Source organism: Symphodus melops (assembly GCF_947650265.1).
Source record: "Symphodus melops genome assembly, chromosome: 20".
In the NCBI taxonomy this organism is placed as follows: domain Eukaryota; kingdom Metazoa; phylum Chordata; class Actinopteri; order Labriformes; family Labridae; genus Symphodus; species Symphodus melops.
The window spans coordinates 19,182,919-19,201,218 of record NC_136710.1 but is presented as its reverse complement, the minus strand read 5'-3'; the positions used below and the strand labels follow the sequence as shown (position 1 = coordinate 19,201,218).

Here is an 18,300-nt window from a genome sequence, read left to right as displayed (position 1 = left end):
ACATGTCACACTTCCTTTGAGCAGTGTTGGGTCTAGCCAGAATGCCAGTCGGAGACACGAGTTGACTTCCTGTTTCAAAGCACGTTCTTTGTTTAAAAGTTTTGGAGTGCTGGCAAAGGCAGAGGCTTCAAAAGAAAGGCCAGTATTCCGAATTCTGAGCTCGGGTCATCCATTGAATGCATCTCAACGAAGAGCGTCTTTTTCATATACCAGAACCAACCAACCCGACATTATGGTGCCCTGTGTGAGGCCTTCTGCACCGACGTTATGGTGCCCTGTGTGAGGCCTTCTGCATCGATATTATGGTGCCCTGTGTGAGGCCTTCTGCACCGATATTATGGTGCCCTGTGTGAGGCCTTCTGCACCGACATTATGGTGCCCTGTGTGAGGCCTTCTGCACCGACATTATGGTGCCCTGTGTGAGGCCTTCTGCACCGACATTATGCTGCCCTGTGTGAAGCCTTCTGCACCGACATTATGGTGCCCTGTGTGAGGCCTTCTGCACCGACATTATGGTGCCCTGTGTGAGGCCTTCTGCACCGACATTATGGTGCCCTGTGTGAGGCCTTCTGCACCAACATTATGGTGCCCTGTGTGAGGCCCATCATAAACCAGCTTTGTTCCATTTATATACAGTAATCACAACTTTTAATCCTTAAAGGGATTCTTCTGAAGAAAATTCTCTTTTCTTCGGGAGATTACATAGTTTTATTTTTTGTGTGCTCTTTGTTGTTTAAGACAACAAGTTAGCCATTTGTCCAGTTGTGAGTGTAACCTCACAATGGTTGCATAGCCAGATGCCTGAAAGGTGTGACTTCCCTGAATCCTTAGAGGACTAGAGGTGTGAATGCTCGCGCCTAGCTTCCAGGACAGACTGCAGTGATCTGGTTTGGAACCTTAGATCAGAATGGATCTCCTGCTGACTTAGTAAGCTTAGCAGCTTTGCCAACAGTAATGCGCTAGGATTTCTGTTTTACCACAACAAATGGGTACCAAGACCCTATCTAGGCCAGGGGCTGAGACTCCTTTTGGATAAGACCACACAGTTCTGCAAAAAACTGGTGCTGGCCTGACACACACCTCCTGAGAGGAGATTGCCTAACTATATAGCTTTTCAATTAGCATCTGTGAGAACTTCAAGAAAGTAGGTGTTCAGGCCAACCACCGAGCCAGGGTCACCCCCAACAAATACAGAATGTGTGGCAAAAGACATCAGCCAGGGGCCAAGGCTCCCTGCGGATCAGGCAATCCCCTCCCTCAGGTTCGAGTTGCTGGTTTTAACCACCTCCCTTTAAGGGTCGACAGTCAGAACTACTACACACTCAGCAGATGCAAAGATAAATTAAAGGAGTTATGTACATGACTCATCCAACTGGGAAACCACAGTGCACAATTTCAAATGTTCTAGGACAAGTTCTTCTTTTTTAGTGCAAATCATATTTGCAGGAAAATAAGCACCAGGCACAGCTAGCCCAGGTGGAAGAAAATAAACAGATCATACGGGATGACTATGAAAGAATTCAGGATAGATTCAAGACCTTGCAAGATGAATGCAAAGCCCTGCAAGATGAGACTAAAATACTGCGAGAAAGCTGCAGGTTAGCCAGACAAATGAAACGAAGTGTCACTGAACCCAGAATTCAGGAGGGGCAAGTATGCACCCCAGCCCTCAGGTCAGCTGAGGAAGCCTCAGACGAAGGAGGGGACACTGAAACAGACCCCTGGAAGAGGGAGACAGACATGTTGCAAGGCCATTGGGCTTATGAGTCTTAAGACAACTCAGGCAACTCTCACCAGCCTGTAACTCATGGTATGCAGACCAGACAGAGTGTCAGTGCCTCCATGGGGACACTCCCGCCAGAGGTCTGATCCATGCAGAAAGAGAACAAATCTTTGTCAGCACCTACAAACTGCCAAGCAGAAGTTAGACATCCAGACAGGTAAGTATGGAGCAAGACACATCGTCAAGATATGACTCTGATCGTGCACCAAGCCCTTTAAGAGATCAAACAACCCTGCTGAAAAAGCTCCGTAGAGAATAGGCAGCCAGGATTATCTAGGACTGTAGAAAGTCTTGTTCTCTCTGTCATTCCTGAAAACAAAGACTGTGGAGCCCCTCCTTTTGACAAAACCCGCCAGTCCCCTGACAACTGTGACAGCTTTTCACACCTTCACATACCTGTGAAGGTGAACAACCATGGGGAAGGGGGGTGACTTCTCAGGCCCCAAAGGCAGAGATTACATCAGGCCCTCTCCTGCTACCTGTAGGTTCCCATGCATACATCCTGAGTCTGAGAGACACAATAGTGATGTAGCACTTGAGGGAACTGCCTCGTGCTACGAAGAAGTCAAAGAGACCATGTTGCCTGAAGAAAAGACGGCAGAGCTGTTTCATGCATACCTTCAAAACCCACCAAAGTCTCCCGACGCTAACGTTACTTAGTTGTTGTGGCCTTACATACATTTTATACACACAGGTTTTCTCCTACCCAGTCTCGGAGTTCGCCCACCAATCTACACATGACACTCTTCTCTTTCTCCTCCTCTTGTTTTTTTGTTTTGTCAAAGAATACACCTTAAGCAGCAAAGTTTGCTAATGTCTGTTTATGTTTTAATGCATAGCGTTAGACATAGGTAGACAGTCTGCCCAGACTTTGCTTCAATGACTGCCCAGACCAAATGCCTCTCAAATTTATTGACTGTTTACTGAAGTAAACAAAGCAACAAACACTGTCTTTACTGTCAGCTACATGCTTTTTGAAGGCTTGAATTCTTCCTTACACATTAGCTCACCCAATAACCAAATCATGCATCTTCCCTCCCCAACTTCTTTGTTGTGCAAACATCAGCTTAACGTGATTTTTACTAAAGGAATAATTCCATGTGGAGGTGTTTCTGCCACGTCTTAATAATGTTTTGCATTAAGACACAAAGTTTAAAATGGAGTTGCAATATAACTTTAACAGTGTGGTTTTGAGCAGAGAAGAACTGGTTTTCCGTGTAATTTAGCTGTGCTGCTGCATAACGATAGCCCAGAGACATTAGGCTGTGGTCCTCCAAGCAGGCTGCCGGGGTAAGGGACATCTCCTCTCTCTCTCTCTCTCTCTGTGTGTGTAAAGTTTTCTGACTCTTTCCACTATCCTTTTACTAAATAAATGTATAAAAAGCCCCAAAAATAGACCATTTAAAAAAAACACATGGTTCATTGAAATGCTTGTCAGGTTTTATGAAAAATGTAACTTAGCCACCAATATTGCACAATGAGCTCTGAGCACTAAACAGCAAGAAAATCAAAAACTAAAGGTGCAGAAATCACGTCCTAAAGAGGGACTTTTGGTGGTGTGGATTTAGTGTCCCCTTGTGGAGAAAGTGGGGCCTCTTATCTCTTTGCTGATTTGTTCTTCAAGTCAAATGTCTCAGTGTGTAAAATGTAAAGTAAACACTTGTTTCTGTACACAGCTGTCACTTCACCAGACACCTGTCCCCGAGAAGCATTTCAGACATGAATAAGAAGATCATCAATCTTACAGCTGATGGTCGTGTTTGCTTTTGTAGCTTATAAAAAGGACTTCATAATCATTTCTGTTTCATAACCAATTAAAAGCTCTTCACAGAGGCTTTAACAAAGCTGATGTTACATGGATTTATTAGTTGAAGCATTAACTCCACTGTCACTCAAGAAACAAATTAATAAAACAAGCTCATCCGCTAAAAAAAGAAAACCTGACATCATTCTTCCTGTGACACACTTTCTCAACAACAGATGAGATCAGACGAAATTTTTAAGACAACACAGGGAAAATGTCACCAGGCAAGTTTGTCTCCATTGTGACTGAATGAGTCATGAACTAAATATAACTTTCACTGTCCTAATTCTGTGTTTGACAAATTAAGAATTTATGAATTTTCACAGCTAAGCAAACTCCGTCTGCTGACAAAGATGAAGACGAGAGTTCAGCTTCATGTCCTCAAAGTGAATCAACATCCAACTAACTAACATTCAGGCCCTCTCATCTTAAGAACGGATGAAAAGCACAGAGATAAACAATAAAAAAAAACAGATTCATACAAAGCCAAATCAAATGGTATTTCTAATTTTTTGCCATTCCTGTGGTTCATTTTGTATTTGCCAATGCGGCAATGAGTTACCGTAGACTCGGACGGTCCTTGTGTCCTGCACCATGGATCGGCCGTTAGAAGCCTGAACGGTGACCGAAACGTCTCCAGTCTCTGTGAAACGAGTCAGCAGGCTGCTCTGCAGAGTCAGCTTCGGCTGCAGGAGAAGAAAACAAGATGTTTTCTGTTAGTCGATTTGACTAAGTGGAACATAATATGAACCCATTCTCAATAGTCTTTACAGCTACTGTTGAGGTTCATCTTTTGATCTTTTTGTGTCATTTTCAGATGCATAAGGTCAAAAATTCAACTGTACACTTCCTGTTAAGAAACAAAGAGGCAGACAGACACAGAGTGAGACCACGCTGATGAAGCTAGAGGAGCGTTAAGCAGCTGAAGAGACAGATAGTTATGTATCTTTAGTCGATAAACTGAGTGCATAAGAAATCCCTTCTTGCATGTTTTAAGCTGCAAAAAACAATAGTTTTCAGGTTCTGAACAAAGAAGAATTAATACAATACACTACAATAGGATTCCTTTTTGGAGCTTTTTGGCATCTCTCTTTTTGGTGTTTTGCTTTAAAATGAAATTGCAAAATCCTAGCGATAGCATGAGCTGTTGTTTGACAGGAAGCAGCAGATTTATTTAGCAGCCAGTTGGTGAACATGCAACACATATCATTCCTTAAGAGTTGAGGGAGAAAACTAGACTTAAAGTTCACTTGTTATGCCTAATACCCTTCACCATGTTTCTTTAACATTAACAAGTGTGTAGTCCATCTACAAACTACCCAATGATGAGAGAAGTCCATCCTCTCTGTCTTCTGCCTGCTCCATTTTTCAGTAAATGTGGGCTTAAACAGCCCGTTTAGAGATTTTCCCTTCATGACATCACAAATGGCAGTAGCCCCTTCCCCAGGTGGGTGACACTCCCACAGCTAGGTGTTTGTTCTGCCCTCTGAGTCTGCCTTCTCATCGTAAACAATAGGACATGGAGCGAGAAAGCAGCGAGTACACCCGAGCCCTTCCAGAGAGGGGGCGTGGTCAGACACAGCTCATTTACATATTTAAAGCTACAGACACAGAAACAGCCTGTTCTGAGCAGGGCTGAAATAGAGGGGTTTATAGACATGATCAAATACAGGCTCAGAGTGGATTTAAAACAACACACTTCACACACATGTTGAAGAGGGGCTCTGACACTTAATTAAACTAGTTGAGACTTGTTTAGCTTGTTTTTCCGACCCATGTGATGCACACAGACAAACTAATGTAAGTTTAAAGCATATCCGTTACCTGCAGGTTGTTCCCTATCCACCAGTAGAAGACGGTCATGTTGGCTTCAGTAGGAAGAACTATGGCTGTCAGATTCACCTGCTGGTTTCTCCTGGCGATGGGAACCACCTCCAGGTGAACCTCCTGCAGTGGGGCTGCAACAAAAGAAAAAATATGTATAAAATATTAAAACTAACATTTGTGTTAAAACAGATTACTGGTAAAGGATCTGAAGTTAAGTCAAGTCTTCATGATCAGCTCAATGTCTCAAAAGAAAGCAGCTCTTAGAGTTTTAAACCTGCACAGAGACAGAGCCGTGAAAAGGTAGAAGACTTCACTTCTGTAGCAGAGGAGTATTTTTACCTGGGAAATAAAATGTGAAGTGAGATTCAAAGCTGTCTCCTTAACAGCGGGGGGTGAGCGTTTGAGAAAACCAGACATATATGAGGAGATTGAAGAGTCTGTGAAAAGATGTTTTCATCATTTTTCACTTTTCAAGACCTTGAAAAAGGAAATAGGTCAAATGCAGAGTGTGCAGGTTTCCGACGTGTCATGTCTGAGTGCAAAGAATCAGAGACATAGAACTAGAATAACATGACACTTAAATTCTTGAAGACTTGACTTGATTTGGTTAAGTCACAATGTATTATTTTGCTTTGATTTAACATATGTTGCTGTTTTATAATCAAGATTTTGACTTCGTCTCCCTGGTCCAATGCATACCTTCAGTTTCAAGCTGTTGGTACAGAAACAAAATGAAGAAAACATTATCTCTAGGGAACAATGAGCTCTTTAGAATAAGGAGTTTAATTGTTTCTCATCCTTCTCAACATGTAACTGTTCTCCCCTATGGTATTACAAATGTTTCAGACGCAAAAAATCTCTAGTTAACGTTGTGTGTTATTGATCGCAACTGCCCACAGGAGTGTTTGGAGAGACTGTAACGCTCCTGTCAATATCAATTTAAATCCCATGATAAAAACCAAGGCTGGCTCTTAAAGGTATCCAATGTATTTTGAAACCCGGTCCTGTTTCAATATAAGGTTGTTGTGAAATGAACTACAGGGGTTCCCAAACTTTTCAGCCAGCGACCCCCAATATAACAATGCTGGAGACTGGAGATCCCCATAGTCCCTGGATGTGGTTAAAACATTTGACATTGCGCACAGCCATGCACACTGCTAGGGCTTTCCAAACACTGGCATTAGAACACCAAACACCATCATATTTTTGTATACATTTTCAAATAATGGATAAAATATACAATTTTAAGCCATTTTCCATTTTAAATGGTTTTGGAAGGCATCTTATGACTCCCCAAACAGTGTCACAGGGTCCCAATCCTATCTTAGGGAATCACTGTACTATATGATACAATACGACAAACAGGATAGGAAAGAAAAATAAATAATGAGAAACAGACGTGTTTCAGCTCAAGGCTTCGACAGCATTCAAAGTCCCGTTCTGAAATGTGTCTGTTGCTGCTTTGTCCAGATAAAATTCACTATACAGGACTTTTCTGTCTCGCTTTAGTCTTATTGTGGTTGTTCACCTGAAAATTGTACTAGAGTTGTATGTGCTCCTTTTTTGCTGTCTTAAACAAGAGAACAGAGAAATAACTACCAGTTAAAATCAAACATAGACCAAAACTTTGGGGAAAAATGTGCAAAATCAATGTACTTCCTCTATGTGCGTCTTCAGTTGATGAAACAGTTGATATTCATATTTGTATAAGTAGGATTTCTCCGGTTAATGAGCCTGCTCTCCTCACTCTACAACCTGGATCTTAACAAGCACAGTGGACAGAAATCATCTCATAAGAGCAGCACAGTTCAGAAAATTGAGGTTAAACTGTTTGTAGGCTGTGTCTGGTTAAACTGGCACATTGGCTGGAGCATCTGTAACCAAATTTAGCAAGGGCATGTAGATGATAAACTGCAGAGGACCGAAGACTGGCGATGTTAGCAATGTTTAACTGTTTGCGATTGATTTTTTTTTACCTTTACAATGTGTAAATTAAACATGTTGTTTAAACGACTAGGAACTTAATTGCTTCGGAAGATGGCAAATTTTTACCCTGCAGAAATACCAGAGTTGCTGGTCCATGTTGTCACACTCAGTAGGCTTTCTTGCGTTACTGTGTGCTGCAAGAATACTGTAGAGTGAGGATTGTTACTAATCAAACAAAGCTAATGTTGATTTTTGTGAAAGGCTAAGACATGGATAAAGACCCTGGGAACACTACGTCCTTTGGAAAACAAATACACAAGCATTGTTGTCTCATAACAGAGTCGAACTTTTGGAAGTGCCTGGGAGGCTGACCTGTGACCTGGATGTACATGGTGGCCTCGTCGTGCCCTGCCATGTTCTCAGCCATCACTGTAACCTTGTAAACTCCTGGCTGTTCGTAGCGATGCTGGATGGGCTCGTCCGTCACTGTCAGGTTCTGGTAGATAGCCCGGACCCCGTCGCCGAGGTCCACCTGGTACTTTGTGCTGCTGGTGTCTCCCTGTCAGGATCAAATGAGGACTTAAGCCAAATAAACGGAAGGAAGACGACATTTAATGACATAACTTAATGCTTACATGTTCCTGGTGGACGATGAATGTGATGTCATCACCAGGCGCCACTGCCAACATCTGCCCTTTGATGCCGACCTGCAGTCCTTTTGGGGGCAGCAGAGGACAGTTGTGCTGTTTGGCGCTCTGCTCTTTGTTGACCCCACCTTCACAGGTGTTAGATATCACCTTCCTGTAGCTGGAACATGGAAGAACACAATGCAGGTGTGTCAGGACGGAGGTGCAATGGAGAAGTTCAACATTTTGGAAAACAGCATTTTTTAGTGAAGAGGAAATAAATATGAATGTATATCTCTTTGTTGAAGGTGACAGTAACAGGAGGTCACTAGCTTAGCAACACATCTGGAAATGGGGGAAAGAGCTGGCATGTCCAAACTAAAAACATGAAAACCTTTAGAATCGCTTGAAAATCACTTTTCAGAAAGAGTTAGCCAAAGGAGGCAGTTAGCTTAGCATTAAGACTGGAGGCAGTGTGAAGCAGCTAAGCTAGGTGGGACTGAAGTTTAAAGGGTTACATTAAAGGCATAGTCTGGTATTTTAAAGTGGGGTTGTAAGAGATCCTTATTAATAGTGAATATGTGAATCATTAGAAATGTTGGTCAGCTTAGCCCCTTCCTTGAGAAAACGGCCATGAACAGATAACTTCACAGACAGTCAGCTCTGGTTAGCTTAGCATGAGAATTGAAGCAGAAAGAAACAGCTTTGTTTCTGATTCTTTGTTTACAGGGCTGACAACAGGAGGCAGTCACTTTAACATGAAGTCTGTGAGCAGGGCGACACAGCCAGTATGGCTCTGTCCAAAGTAAGACAATCAGATATTCATGCATCATCTGTTAACGAGTTAGAAACAGGGGGCTGTTAGCTTAGCATAAAGAATGGAAACCAAGGGAAACTGCTAGCCTGGTTTGGTTTAAAATAAGAACATCCTACTGTTGAAAAGAAAATTAAAAGCCCATTTTTTTAGATGTGAAGTCTGCACCTTATCATCTGTGTATATTGGACGTTTAGTTCACATGTACAGACCCAGTGCTGGACTCGTAGCTTTGTCCTAGATGGCAGTCTTCAGGTGGAGAATCTGGATCATGCCAGAAGTCAGCGAAGCAGCGTTTTCCCTCAATTTGGGACCGTTCAAAACCATAGTCACTAAACACACAGAACGATATTATCAAAACAATAATATTGATCAGTAATAGGATTAAATAAGTATCTTTCTTTATATCCGTGCCGTCAGTGCCCACCAGTTGAAGTCTTTCTCCGTGCATTGACAGGGTTTGGAGGTCAGAGTCGACGTGTAGCTTTTCCCTTTGATGCAGAACGCTGTGTCCTTCCTTTTTCTGTAACTCCGCTCCTGGCCCATAATGCACTTCTCTCCCTAAGAGTGACCATTGAAAGGAAAGAATTCTGGTTACAGATACGTTCACACAATCAAAGTAAGTGTTCATATTTGCACTGTACGGTAAGTGTCTGTGTGTTTACGTGTTACCTGCAGGTCTGTGAGCTGCCAGGAGTCGTAGTCAGCCTCCGTACACTGACGGGGAAAAGACTGCCTGAAGTCCACTTTGACCAGCTCCCAGTCTGACCTGTAGCTGATGTGGCCGAACACACTGTGAACAGAAACCACAGGTACAAAGTATAATCACGTGGATTATAACTCCGCTGTGAGGTTAAAATGTAAGTCAAACAATAGCAAAGTCTGTGAGCTGCAGTTTCCTCTCCTCACCACTAGAGGATGCTGTTGTACAGCTCAAAACTTCAAACGTTTACCATTCCCTTTCCTGAGCTCTGCTGTCTTTCCCCTCTGTGTCTGTTAGACAGATGTGACACAAGTCAGCGACTCCGACACATGTTGCTGTGTCGATGGCTGCTTTCATCATCTCGTTGGAGTGTTGGGGGGCAAGCATGACTAATGGCGTCCTCCGCTGACACCGCTAAGGGGAACTGATGGATGTTTTCTGCTGTTCAGTCACAAACATTGATGTTTCAACCTCCTTTTACCTGTGTTCACCAGGGAGGGCTGGTCTGCAGCTCTCCACTCTGTTTGTCTCTCAGCTCTCACTTTTGTTTCTTGTACATGTCATTTAGTCCCTTTGAGGCATTTTAGTATCTGGGCGAGTTTACTCAAATTTTAAAAAGTCACATTTTTCGCACCAGCTGCTGCCAAATTGAAACCCTAGAAACAACTTTGTGCACAAATTTACGCACCAAGCAGGTCCTGTTGGCACTCGGCAGATTCATTATATTTTGCCTAGGGAGGTTTAGAAACATAATGTAATAATTTGTTTATTTCTTCATAATAGATCAATGAAGAAATAAACAAATTATTTTTAGGTTAAGATTTTGAGGCCCCGAGAAGACAAATGTCAAATAATCACAATTTAAAGATATCCCTTCAGCACTATAGTTTTCTTAGGGGAGGAATCGTTTCACTTTTGATTCACAGAAGTCTGGAGCAATGTAAGCCTTCTTCACTGAAGAAAACACCTTTTTAACTCCAGAAGCATCATGGCTACGGTGAAATACTTGAGTCAAAGAGACGGGATCACAATGTTTTTACCCCACTGAATCCCAGGCTTCTTTACTTTAATCATTGGCTGACTCATCATATGTCCACTTTGAATAAAAATACTGCTAAATTTGTTTTATATGGCTGACTGTTTTTTTTTTTTTTTTTTTTACAAAGGTGATCAAAAAAACCCTTTTTCATAAAAGTGTATGGGCGTACATAGTTCAGGGTGATCATATTTTCAAACCTCAAAAATGTGGACACTTTTTAATTTGATCACAAAGCCACATGTATCGATCCACAGATCAGTGACCTGTCACACAAGGAGGGAGGCAACACGTTTATGTTGGTTGTCATCAGCATTACCCTCCATGAAGACGATCATAACAGACCTACATCCAGCCTGAACTCACCGTTTGTGTGTATTAGTTTTATTAAACTTTTGTTTGTGGGCATTTCCACTGTAAGTCAATAAATCGACACTTATACTGTTTGTTGGTCCTTTTTGAAGTCTTGTCATATGAAATGTGCTATATAAATAAACTTGACATGTTTTTGGAAAACGCTGACTTCCTTTTCATCTTGACAGCTTGCCTTCCTGCCGTGATGCAGCAGGTCCTGTCAGTATGATAAGCTAGGCTAGCTAAGCAACAGCCTGGGTAACAACACACACAGGAGACTAACATACAGTATATACAGACACATCATTGCAAGCAATGGTGTATTGTTTTGGGATTTAAATACCCGTAAACCAGGGACAGGGCCTGTTCCAACCCGGACATGTTAATGCTTTTGAAATATTTGTGGAGACTCGGGACAGAAAGTAGATGAAAACTGGGAGTCCCGGTCAAATAGACATGTATGGTCATCCTCCCATAATGCCAACGAATGGGAGAGGAATTACGATTTAAAGCAGTTTTTTACATCTGACAGATACTTGGTAGTAAAATATGGCACTCATAAGGCATCAGGTAAAACTTTCTGGGATTTGATTGGACCAGAGAAGGTAGGCGGGGCTTTGAAGGCCGTTTTGGACGCCCCTGGGTTTGCCAGATATGAGAGCAGTTATCAGGTCAACAGGTGTTGCAGCGATGGAAGCGGGCGGTGGAACTGCTTCAGATAGAAGTGATTGTACCCGAGCTAAAAAGCCTCTGCATGTTTCTAATAAGCTCCAGCAGCAGAAAGCTGCTCAAAATCATATTTTTTGCCTTATTGTGCATGTCAAGATATCATCAAAGCATCTGTTAACATGATTCTTGTAATTTGGCCAAACCGACCATTTAAACTCTTTGTAACACAAAATCAACTCTTCTGCTTTGTGTGCATCTGTGTTAATTCCCTGCAGCCTCAGACTTAATTTGGCACTGTTTTCTAGGTTTGAATAGCCACTCCAAAGCTCTATTAGTGGACAAACAATCACTCCAATCAGCTGAGTGAAGAGAAAACAACATTCATTCAGAACGTGCCTCTTCCGTTTTTTCTCATTAAAAAACATAGCTTAGAAGGTGTTTGCAAGTCATTTCCGCTGAATGATCAGAGACAGAAATGTCTTTGCAAAAAAACTTGTTCTTGTCTGTTTTACAGCGCAGGGAATAAAGAGAGTGAAAACGTTTCATCAGTCGCACCTGTGTGCAGCTTTTGTAGCATGTGCAGTGTCTGCGGCGTGTGCAGCTTTTGTAGCATGTGCAGTGTCTGCGGCATGTGCAGCTTTTGTAGCATGTGCAGTGTCTGCGGCATGTGCAGCTTTTGTAGCATGTGCAGTGTCTGCGGCATGTGCAGCTTTTGTAGCATGTGCAGTGTCTGCGGCATGTGCAGCTTTTGTAGCATGTGCAGTGTCTGCGGCGTGTGCAGCTTTTGTAGCATGTGCAGTGTCTGCGGCGTGTGCAGCTTTTGTAGCATGTGCAGTGTCTGCGGCGTGTGCAGCTTTTGCAGCATGTGCAGGGTGTGCAGCTTTTGCAGCATGAGCAGCGTCAGCTCATTAAGAGTCTGTCCAGTTTCAGATATTTGACCAGCTGTCATTAGTATGAGCGTTGGACCATCTCGGCTCCCCACCTGTCCTTGGTGCTAAGTCACTGCTCAAAGACTTCATTATGGGATGGCAGGCTGCGCCGTCAAAAATCGAAACTCAGTGGCGAGGAAATAGACCCTGGCTAATCTGTAAGACGCGAGCAGCCCTCAACACTCCTCCTTGGCCGACGACCCTATCTGTGCGGAGCAGGAAAGGCATCATATACTCGCTGTGTGTGTGTGTGTGTGTGTGTGAGACAAACCAGAGAGTGTGTGTCTGACACATGGCAGATAATGATGAGTGACTCTGAGTCTTCAAACCTTGACTGCCTGTGTGTGTGTGTGTGTGTGTGTGTCTGTGTGTGTTTGCGGGTGTGTTTGACCATCTCTTTGCCCTTCTCAGCGGATTACAGCTGGAAGCCGGCCTTATCTCTGGGCCAAAGCTGCAGTCTGAGATGATGTGACAAGTCTCACTCCGGCTAACTTACTGATGGAACGATTGTAAAGGGACAGAGGGAGAGACTACATTCCTCTTGAAGCCTCCATCAACTTTTGGAGGCTGCTGATTGCCGACATTTTGTCACAATGTTCAAAATTCAGAACAAGTTTCACACCAAAAAAATCGACAGGATTAAGAATTTTGCTCCACAAGAAATGAAGCGAGTGATAAAAAAAACCTCATGTTAATATAGGAGATAATTATAATGATAAATCTACAACCGTTTTATGTCCAGCTCCTTCTGTTTGCACCTGAAAAAAATCAAAGCACACTCTGCCATCTTCTTAGCCAAATGTTTACAGTCAATGGACGCTGTGTATCGCTATGCGTCCATCGCTGTCACCTGTACAGTAAATCTGATTGGCCATCCTAGAAGGTATGCAGGTAGATACACTGGCTTAGTCTTGTTTATAAAGCTCTTCTTGGTCTAATTCCTTTGTATCTATGTTCAAACCCCAGAGAACCATGGAGCCACCATGCCTTGAGTTCCTGTGATGTTTTTTCCACCCGTCTGTTCCTCGTGTCAGCACCGAGCTCGGGGAAAAGAGCGACCAGTTCTGCTGCTCTCTGGATTGACTTAAAACTGGCAGAGACCATTTTGCTTGAATCATTTATGCTGTCTTGATATTTCACTCTGTATTGATAAAAGCCATCACTGATCATTGATGGCTATATTGACTATATTTATATCTTAAAACGTGCAGCACGTACAAATCTGACTGTCTAAGCCACGTCTGAGTATTGATAAAGAAACCTGAACTAGACTGCTGCACCATAAAGACAAAGCTGTGGACAGACAAGGAGCCTGGCTAAAAGACAAACAAACACAGAAAGCCAGAGTTGACCAATACAGAGCAGAACCGTAAAAATCAAAATGTCAGAGTGGAGAAAAGCCAGAGAGGAGTGGAGGGCAGAGGGCAGGCACCGGCCTCCTCCAACATCAGCCTCTGCTGCGACGGCAATCAAAGCCTCCCGAGGTGAAGTGAGAGGACGGCTTTGCCGGAAATCAGGCGTGAGAAAAAGCTGCTTGAAGAGAGAAGTGTTGTGATGGGAGAGAAGGTCGAGCTCTCTCTCGGACAAGTCGTCCGAAGCCAGCAGAGTCAGAGACTGGTTGACTGGGTGAGGGGAGAAGGGGTCTTTCTTGATTTAAATCAATGTATTTAACACATTATGAATGAGTGCTCACTGTGTGTGTGTGTGTGTGTGTGTGTGTGTGTGTGTGTGTGTGTGTGTGTGTGTGTGTGTGTCGGGTAATGCTGAGTAATACTGCGCTGTAGTGGGGACAAATTATCCAAAACCAACAGATCAGCTGACCTCTGTTTGGTAGTGGAGTGGTCACTCCCACACAAGTCTGCCTGTAACCCCATCAGAAGCAAGTCGGCCCCCTGTTACTTTTCTGTCTTTTGCTTTGTTTATTGTGTTGTTATGTTCCATGTCCGACACGCCTTCTGTCTATATTCTGCGTTCATGTGTTTCTGCACGCTATTTAGAAACTCACTGACACACACCAAGCGAAGCAAAAAAAAAAAAAATAAAATGGCGGCAGTGTCAAGCCGTGTCGTCAAAAGCTTAAGCCAGCAACAGCTGAACCTTTTGAGGACGCGCATCGAGAAGAAGCTTCAAACATCGGCAACAGAACAGCCGGGCGGAGATCAGACCGGATTGACTGGCAGCTGGACGGCAGCGAAGGAGAAGTAGACGTCTGTTGGACAGCGCCCTCTGGTGGATGCATTCCTGAACGTACATCCCAACTATATAACCGTTTACCAAATGACTGTACTGTTAAAACTATTATCTCAGGCCAATGTACCGCTCCTTTTTTTGCTCTAAAACTTGCAGCACAGACTCTGTATTGTGTGCAACACTTCAAGGACACTTTCTTTATCAGAGACTGACCCACAAACATCACCCCACCTCTGCTAACACTTACGTTGACATGGCACACAAACATTTTAGAGGAGGCACCTTACTCTCACTACAATTTTATGATCCTGTGACTTTCCACATTCGGGGTCTATCCTCTGGTTTTGGGAGCTGACCTGCGAGTCAGCGAGGTCGACCCCCAGCTGAGACAACGCCCTCGGTATCTGCATTGTACTTCCTTGATCCTGAGTCTCTTCTCTCCCTTCTCTAAGAAAACCAACACGCACAAGGTGACTTAAAAAAAAAACCCTCATGTGTACATGGGGAGCGATGGCTCTATCGTTTAAACCGCACACGTCTCTTTTGGTACCTAAAGGAAGCATACGTGAGGCTCGATGATGAATCAGTGAGTTTGAGTTTCACTCACGTCATAACCAAGGTCTCATCTCCCGGCTCACTCAGGAGTCCGTCAACGAAAACAGAGGTGCTGGTGAAGTTGTGCACGGTCCACGTGCGTCCTTCATCGATGCTGAACCTGTGGAGAAACAGCACGTTGTTTTAGGGAAAGAAATGAGTGTTTCAAAAGAAGACAAAGTCAGAAATGAAACGGATAAGTTTTGCTCCTAAACAGAACTTGTGAAGGGATCATTTTTTGTCCTGTATATCAGCGTTTGTTGTCTTGTGTTTATTTGTAAGAGGCGGACAAAACGAGCCACCTGCTCCGCTTTATTCTCTGCGCTGACGACTCCTGCAGTCAACAGAGAAAAAGTGACTGTGTGATGGAGGAGGGGGGGGATCAATGTGGAACGGAGCAGTGTGTTGTCTGCGCTGCAGGCTGTGTGGGATAATGATGTGCTAACAAGGACGACAATGTGATAATCAGCAGGTAAACAAACAGCGACACGGGAACAGAAAAGGAGGCACCAAGACGTCGGTGCTGCGATAAAGACTTCAACACTCTTCAAAGAAAATCGTTGTTGGATTGTGTAACAGCTTCTTCAATCTCCTTTCCGACGGCAGCATCTCACAGGAACTAATCTGACAGTTATTTAAGTTTTCCAAATTTTTGTTTTTGTTTTGTACTTTACACGCGAAAGTAAAGTTTTCCAAAATAATTGCAGCACTTGGTCAGGCGTAGTAAAGGCACGACCGCAGAAGAGAGTTGGAAGATCACGTCAGCTTTTTTTAAAACTAATTCTTCATAAAACTTCGTCTTCACCTGAATCACCAAACACAGAGAGCATCAAGGTGTTCTTCTTTTGTCATGGCCTGACTCTTGAATTCAATATGGATGCAGAAGGTCGTGTAGCTGCAGTGTAAAGCCACCCTGTAGTCTGTGCTTTGCTGTTACTGAAGTTTTGCATCTAATCTCGATGGGGGCTTTGATGACATGCTCATAAAACTTTGCATGTGGAGAGCAAAACAGACTAAATGCATAGGCCGAAATGCAAACTACATATCCAGTTGTCATAAAACTACAATCCAGCAGTTGTATTCATCTCTATAAGCAGATATATGCATGAGTGTCAATAACTCCCAGTGTAGCTGATGATGGTGCTTCAGTCAGTTAAACTAATTGACAGTAGTCATCTGTTTTCGTGTCTGCAGTTGGTTTAAAATGTGTGCTCCGGAAATTCCCCCATCACCCAGATACTGACAACAGTTCTCGTCTTGACAGCTTCAACTCCCGGCTTCGTCCACTCGGGTGCTTGTTTGTCCCGCTCTCTTCTCCTCACAACTCCCGTCTCTCTTTATCAATCTCTTTGATGAAGAAAAAAACAAAAAAAAGCACTCTACAAGAGACGCACGACAAAGTCAGCTGAAAGTCCGGTACGTGTCATTCAGACACTGAGGGGTATCCGGAGCATCTGCGTTGGACACGGACTGAATCGGGAATGAGAACAGGCTTGTCTGATGGCGTTGATAAGTTATTGTGATGAGACGACAGAGACCTTTACGCAGAGTTCTTGAAGAGAGGTCAGGGAGCGACCGAGAAAAGCCTGTGGCTCCAGGATCAGCCTCCCAGCCTCAACTACGCTCACGTGCTGCAGATATGCCATGACACTTGTGTGAACAGAGTATCGAAGTTTAGAGTCCCCCTGTCGTTGCATAAAGCATCAGCTGGACTACCATCTACATGCGGACGTCCTCAGTCTCCCATCAAAATGACGTGCATGTATATCTCATTTCCTGAAGCTAATACCCGCAGAGTTATTAGAAATGGATGGAGCGATAACCCTGTAATCAAATAGATTAGCAGGCCAGAGTCATAATTATACTCCATGCCACACATCAGCCTTCACTCCGCTCCTGCAGCGCCACGAGGAATCCTAAAACAATTACAAATCATAGCTGTACATAACACCATCCTGTCCAGGCGGCGCCTTGCAGCCGCATCTCATTTCTGAGCCTGCTAGCTTTCCTTAATTAACTGATATGGATGCATTGTGCGAGTTACCCGGCGTAGAATCACGACTCGGACTTTGAGTGATTTCCACGGAGAGGAGCTGGGGAACTGTCTCGAGTGTGTGTGAGCTCATGGACATGGTTTGTAGTCTGATCTGTTTTTCAAAGGGGTCGTTGATTCGACGCACGAGGTCGAAGATAAGGTTTGGACGCATGGGGACACGGTGTAATTATGAGGAAGAGTCAAAGACACAGCAGAGTCAGGGAGGTTTGCAGGATGCGGAGAGATTTTCTGGAGTGTCAGAAACCTTAATTTTGAGAGGAAGTGAAGAAGCTTTTAAGGTCAAGAAGGATTCTTAACTGAGACGAGTAGCGACTTGACTCCTCTCTTGCTATGGAAGACCATGACCTCGTTCTCTTTCTCCCTATTACTGTGATTTTCTTGCTACTTCCCCTCCCTTTTATTTTTGTCGATTTAGCTCATTTCTATCTGGTGCATAAAACTCAGCCATGCAGACTCATTCAAAAGCTCCTTACAGAGACGTCCATGGGCTGAAGCTCACCACAGCTGCGATGAGGATTGCTGGAGCTGGGACTGGTTGGTGAGACCTGCACGCGTCCTTCGCCTGCGTTTGTATGATGATGCGGCAAGTTGTGATTGGCTGTACGTCAGAGAGAGAAATCTGAGTCTGCTCATTGAAGAGGAAGAACTCAAAAACATCCGAACCACCTGAAATGTTGCACGGCTGATGAGAGTCCATGTCTGAATTTTGTATTTAAACGCCAATATTCTGTGTTTGTAACAACGCCACCTTCTGATAGCAGACAGTGAGCGCCGCGTGACACGTTAAACATCTTCACCGTGGGCTCTCACTTCCTGTTGTGACTGTCATTTCAGTTTTGACTGCTCTGGTAAAATAAATAAATAAATAAAATAAATCTCCATAGATTCAAAGCGTTCTTTCAGATTCTACGTCCGAAAACACGTGAACAACTACATCTCCAACCTCTCCAACAAACAGCCAATCACCACGTGCTACATCACCACACAGT

The 18,300-nt window shown here is 43.6% G+C and overlaps 1 protein-coding gene across 7 annotated transcripts in view; it reads right to left on the bottom strand.

Annotated features, from left to right (window-relative positions):
- The window catches only part of sorcs2 (sortilin-related VPS10 domain containing receptor 2), a 277,922-nt gene that overhangs the window by 7,334 nt on the left and 252,288 nt on the right, over positions 1-18,300 (bottom strand). For all 7 annotated transcript variants that reach the window (XM_079370958.1, XM_079370959.1, XM_079370960.1 and 4 more), the window contains exons 14-21: positions 15,269-15,376; positions 9,453-9,573; positions 9,208-9,341; positions 8,993-9,112; positions 7,976-8,147; positions 7,713-7,899; positions 5,412-5,545; positions 4,150-4,273 (exon numbers count right to left, since the gene is read on the bottom strand). In XM_079370958.1, coding sequence (XP_079227084.1) covers positions 4,150-4,273; positions 5,412-5,545; positions 7,713-7,899; positions 7,976-8,147; positions 8,993-9,112; positions 9,208-9,341; positions 9,453-9,573; positions 15,269-15,376 — 1,100 coding nt within the window. The remainder of the gene's footprint in view (positions 1-4,149; positions 4,274-5,411; positions 5,546-7,712; positions 7,900-7,975; positions 8,148-8,992; positions 9,113-9,207; positions 9,342-9,452; positions 9,574-15,268; positions 15,377-18,300) is intronic.